The following is a 5,667-nucleotide window of genomic DNA, read 5'->3' as shown; positions in this document are numbered from 1 at the left end:
GACTCTTGAAGGCAGGATCGTCAATCCTACCATTACGCTTCAAATTGTAGATACATTTAAGTAAAGTAAAGTAAAGTAATTCTTGATATGGCTAATGCTTTATCGCTTGGGCTTTCCCCCCGAAAATCCCTTCGCTTGCTAGGATTGTGCTTTACAGACTGCCATGTAGCTGAGATATCAGCGTGCAACCTTTCAATATTCACTTTTTTATTAGAGAAAAACGAAGTATAATTATAAACCATGATTTATTTATCATCTAATGGTCAAATCGTCAATTTCACGCAAACACATTATCTTCCGGCTGTTTGCTCATGCCATCAACCAATTCTATTACGTCAGGAGGATGCTTTGTGTCTTTCTGAATCGAAGACGTTTGTTCCGGTTTCCTACGCCGGCCGCATTAGTCAGGGCATATTGTCTCGATATTATACGGATTGTCACATGGACACGAGAAGCGCTTTGACTTATGTTATGAGATCACCTTTCAAAACGGAACCTAAAGGCAAGCCTATGAGACAACCTATGTAATAGCTAGTTGACCAAATAGGTAATCGCATGCCAGCAAGGGTTCCGTGCGATAGATAGAGAAATCATTGGGCCTGACCTCGTAGTCGTAGTGCTATCGCCGGTTTCCCTTCCGCGCCAATCACTGGGGAAGCGCTAAGTAATGGTATAGTAGAAGCATCGCGTGAAATGCAGGGCAGGGCAGGATGGCGGGGCTTTCGATACCCATGGACATTTCCCGGGTTTCTGCACAGCTATCGAAGTGGTTGTCTTCCAACGCAATGACTCCTGTATTGGGTATCGAAGGAAGTCTGCCAATGGAAGGTCGGAGATAGCTTTCCAACCGAGTTGCCTATCCGTCCATGCAGACAGCCAATGAAGGCAAGCAAACCAAACGGAGAGCCGCGACTCCGCAATGGAATGATCCAAGCCGTAAGGTAGCAAGAGAAGGATGGCATCATGCCTGATCTGTGGAATGACCCAGCTATGTACGGTGGAGTGATTCAAGCCAGGTAGCGATAGTGGCTGATTTGCGGGACAGAAACTTTCATGGTTGGTGTGGTGATTTCCTCGTGTTCCTCAATGCTTCAAAGAAAAGAAGCGCTCGAAAAGAATAATAAAAAGTGAAAGAAAAGAAGGAAGAAAAAAAACAAGTTTTTGAGATTCTAAAAAATTATTTGATTTTGTTTCAAAAAATTAAGGGGGATAAGATCTTATATAAAGATACAATAAAGAAGTTACTTAAATTTAAAACAAACGCTAACTTTTTGAAGATTTGTAATTCATGTAACTATAATTTTAGATTAGTAAATAAAAAGATTACAACAAATTTAAAACAGATGTTAATAATCCTGTAACCAATATGTTTACTGAAGTATCAATTCCTTTATCGGTTTCAGAACCAAACCCCTCTGTATCGCCAGTGCCAGATCCTTTATCTATGCGTGATCCTGTATCGTCAGTGCCTAATCCTGTATCGTCAGTGCTAGATTGTGTATCTAATGTGTCCGATCCTATATCGTCTACGTCTGATAGTTTGTTGCCTTTTCCTAAACCTTTATCGTCGGCTGATCCTTTATTGTCACCTGATTCTTTCTCGTTACCTTGCTGCTGAGGATCAATCAATAGAACAATCCTCGGTCCCAAAATTAACAATGAATACGCATAAATCATCTTCGTCGAAACTCGTAGCTTCCTCGTTGAAACCAATTGCTTTTTTGTCAGTAGCTTCTCCGTCTTCGCCCGCAGCGTCGAAACCCGTAGCATCTTTGCCAAATTCTTCTTCGTTGAAACCCGCAGTTTCTCAGCTAATTACTTCATTGCCTTGCGCTTCTTCGTTGAAACCAATTGCTTTTTCTTCTTCTTTGTCGGGTATACAATGTGTTTCAACCCCGCATATAGTAAATTCAGTAATAAGTAATAAGTTATCAAGCTTAAAACTATTGTTATTAATAGTGGTAAGTTTATTTCCATTAATATTTCATATAATAAATAATAGTTATTTAGGTGAAATAAATGAGAATAGTTTAATTGACAATTTTAATAGTAATTTAATACAATATGATATAAGTATTCTTTTAAGTATAGTTATAGCATTAGTAGTATCATACACATTGAATTATAAATCAATGTCAAATAACAAGTTACTAAGAAAAATCTTATTTCAAGTGTTCATAACATTTCTTTTTGTTTCTTTTCTGAGACAAAAAAGTGCTTTTTTTGCGTGCTAGCTATACCTTTTTATTATTATTACACAGACACTTAAGAATTAGTTACGTTAGAAGGTGCAAAATTAATTGGAGTAGGAGCAGCTACCATAGCCCTAGCAGGAGCAGCAGTAGGTATTGGAAACGTATTTAGTTCCATGAATAACCTCACCAGAAATCTCTCCTTTATTTTTATTTTTAATAAACTCACCAGAAATCTCTCCTTTCTTTTTAATAACCTCACCATATATCTTTCCTTTATTTCTAAGAACCTCAACATATATCTCTCCTTTCTTTTTAATAACCTCACCATATATCTTTCCTTTCTTACGTTGAGAAAGGTATTCTTGTTTGTTGCTCTTTTTTTAATTTTACTAAATCTAATTGGGCTTGGGTTTGCTGAAACAGCATTCTGTATGAATATGGGTGCTAGTAGTTCTTCAATAGTAACTCAAGCGTCTTCACATTCACAGTTTATGCAACTAAAGGAGGAGGATTGCCGTTCAATCTTATTTGAAACTTGGCAAGATTGTGATAAAATACTAAAAATCTACCAACAAGGCAGATTGCCCAGCGTTGAGAACGGTTATGAATTCGTTTCACAACTGCAGCCTGCACAAATAAACAATCTAGTAAACTCTATCTCTGCCAAGTTAAACCCCTCCATAGTCAGCGAAGCCACGATGCAGGAATGGGCTCCGATTTCTGTACAGTTTAAGGAGGCAAACTCCCGTTTGTTTACGTCGTTCCATAAGGATCTTATTCCTGGCTTGATGCTCATCTCTGGGGTATCTCTCCCTTTAAGAATGTCCCCGGAAGAGGGCATAGAACTCCTCTTGAAGGTCCCCTTCTCCCAAGAAGTGATAGCGCATTATGGCGCGCAAATAGTCTCCCAGGCGCAACCTTTGATTGACATGTATAAAGCCCTGTTTGAGCTCTTGCCTTCGACTCCACAAGTAGTTTTTGTTGAGCAAGACATGCCGAATCCAGAAACAGAAATAACTGTTTCGCAGAAGGAGGCGGATAAAATCCAAGCAGTTCATAATAAAGCCAGGGACGCTATCCAGATTTTCGTTAAGTTTCATAGGCTTAGAAGCCGGATTCGTAAAGGGACTGCCTTTTAACTTAAACGTAGACGTCGTGGTTAAAAAATTGTCTCACGGGCAGAGTGGACACCCTGGGGAGGGTAAAAATCACAGCTGACGACTGAATGCGAATATTACGGATTACATATATCAAGTAATTACTTTCTTTTAGGGAAGAGATTGTTAAATTATTCGGTAACCAACCGAGAGATCATCAACGACAAAGATTGACTTTTTTGTCTTTTAATTGAGTTAATTTTCTTTAATTACGTAAACTTATTTTGAAATAACGCAAAAAACATTTCCAGGGTTGGGCTTTCCTTGACCCAACCCCCCCGCACCGATAGCTCAATTGGATAGAGTCCCTGGCTTCGAACCGGGTAGTTAGGCGTTCGAGTCCTCTTCAGTGCAACATCGTTTCATTTCGGGCTTCGATAAAGCTATATACCACTAACTCTCACTCTTATTGAGAAGAAAGCTTTCACAACTTGCAAGGTAAAGCATGTATCTTCCACCCGGTATTATGTTCAGTCCTCTTTCTTTCAGTTCTTGTTTTATTTAAAGTAAGCGGTTCCCTATGCTTTTTCCTATAGCCCACCTTTTCGATGTTTTAAATCATATGCCAAGACTAGGGAGCGAGGGGCACAAAGTGTCAAGTAGGGTTGGGTTAACATTTCTCGTCGATCCAATTTATATTGGGATCAAAGGAACGAGTTGAGAACGCCACTACGTTCCTGTACCCTTTGCTCTTAAAAAGTATCGCTGGTATTTCCTGCATAATATGGGCGCATGGTCGAATACGTCCAGTCTAGCGTTGGTAATTCCGTATAAATAAATGGATGCACGAAGTTCATTCTAACGCCGTAGACAGCGAGAGTTTATTTGGTTGAGCCCTGAAGTGCCAAAGAGCAATCCCAAAGCAAACCGTAGACATTGATAGTTCCTCATACACGCCTTGTTTCTAAATTACCATGTTATCGCCATGACGGGTTTCGTAACATTGTTGTGTACTCGAAGCGACAATGAATTGATCTCTAATCACAATCACCCAGTCCTCTTAATGGTGTCGCTAGGGCAAACAAAACAAGCCAACCACGGGAAGGAAGGAAGAAAATTGAGTAAATAGAAGCAAAGGATCAATAATTTCTTGGTTATTGCACTGGCCCACTTTCCCTTCTTGCCTGCTTTCGATACTTTCTGCCTACAACCTCTAGCCTTTCTTGCTATCAAAGCAATGCTTGCTTGGTTGCGGGGAGGCTAACCTTTCTCAGTTCCACGAGGCCTACTTTGGCTGCCTTTACAGGATATCGCCTATCTTTACTTTTTAGGGGTTACGGGGGCTATCTTTCTTTCTTGATCGTATCGGTTCCTTTTTTGCTTTGTACGTACCCTACATTAGTCTTGATCCTAAGTGGCGAGGCAAGGAAAAGGTATTCTGTACAATGAAACAACGAGGACCGCAGGCAACGGGCAGTTCATATCTATGGCAACGCCAATCTATCGGTTACATGAAAACGCATCGCGCCTTTGCTTCGACTGCCCCCTTCGTCCCTTAGAGAGCGGTAAGACTTTAGCCATCGCAAATCAGTCAGTACTAACGTGTTCATCCCTTCGGGCCTCAATTTATTCATGTATTCAAAGCGGAAGCTAAAAGTTCAAGTGCTTCGCCGTGTTACACGTAAGTAGGGTCTAAGGTTGTATAACATAGTGACGAGGCTCTTGTCCTAAGCGTAGTAATGCGATTAGCCCATGCCAATACGATTTCAACGGCTTCGCGCCTACGTATGCCCTGGTTACGTGTTATCGCTTCCCTTCAAAAAGGCTTGTATTTTCTCTAGCTTTCGAAGCAACACAAAAACAAGCCAACCTATGTAAGATTCACCTTGCCAAGTTGAAGTTTAAGTTCTTTGAGCTAACCTCGTTCCCTCATTAAGCTACTGCAAGGCAGCTAATAAAGCAACAAATTGCTAATCTATCAATCAATACATGGAAAGTGGCAGCTTGGACAGTCAGCTTCATGGCAGCAACATAAAAAGGGATGGTCACGATGGGCAGCCTGTAGCCGCAATGGGGCTTAGTTGGGAGAGTTAGAAGCGGATAGCTTTCGGTATAGCGTTTCGCTATTCTTGCATAAGTGTTGTTTTCTCTACATCCTTCATTAGGGTTTTTTGCTCATTAGGTGAATGTGCTTCTAGACAAAGCGCCGAGCTAGAGGCATACGTTTCTGACTTCGAGATGGCATGATTCACTTTTTTTGCCAAGCTTTTCACGCTACAGGGGCTGGGCCCCAGACCAATAGATCTGGGCCAAGGCAGTTTTTTTGGGGGAGAAGGCACTTTAAAAAATCCAATACATACAAGAACTTTAAAAAA

At 40.7% G+C, this 5,667-nt stretch overlaps 1 protein-coding gene across 1 annotated transcript; it reads left to right on the top strand.

Moving 5' to 3' along the window:
• Positions 1-2,575: 2,575 nt before the first annotated feature.
• Positions 2,576-3,585, top strand: LOC147431941 (uncharacterized). Its single transcript, XM_086493060.1, has one exon. The coding sequence runs from the start codon at positions 2,627-2,629 to the stop codon at positions 3,332-3,334; it is 708 nt and encodes a 235-aa protein (XP_086349186.1). The 5' UTR covers positions 2,576-2,626; the 3' UTR covers positions 3,335-3,585.
• The last annotated feature ends 2,082 nt before the right edge of the window (positions 3,586-5,667 follow it).

The sequence above is a fragment of the Adiantum capillus-veneris genome, chromosome 21 (assembly GCF_014529385.1).
Source record: "Adiantum capillus-veneris isolate H3 chromosome 21, ASM1452938v2, whole genome shotgun sequence".
Taxonomy (NCBI): Eukaryota; Viridiplantae; Streptophyta; class Polypodiopsida; order Polypodiales; family Pteridaceae; genus Adiantum; species Adiantum capillus-veneris.
The sequence above is the reverse complement of the archived record's forward strand: the minus strand, read 5'-3'. Positions and strand labels throughout refer to the sequence as shown.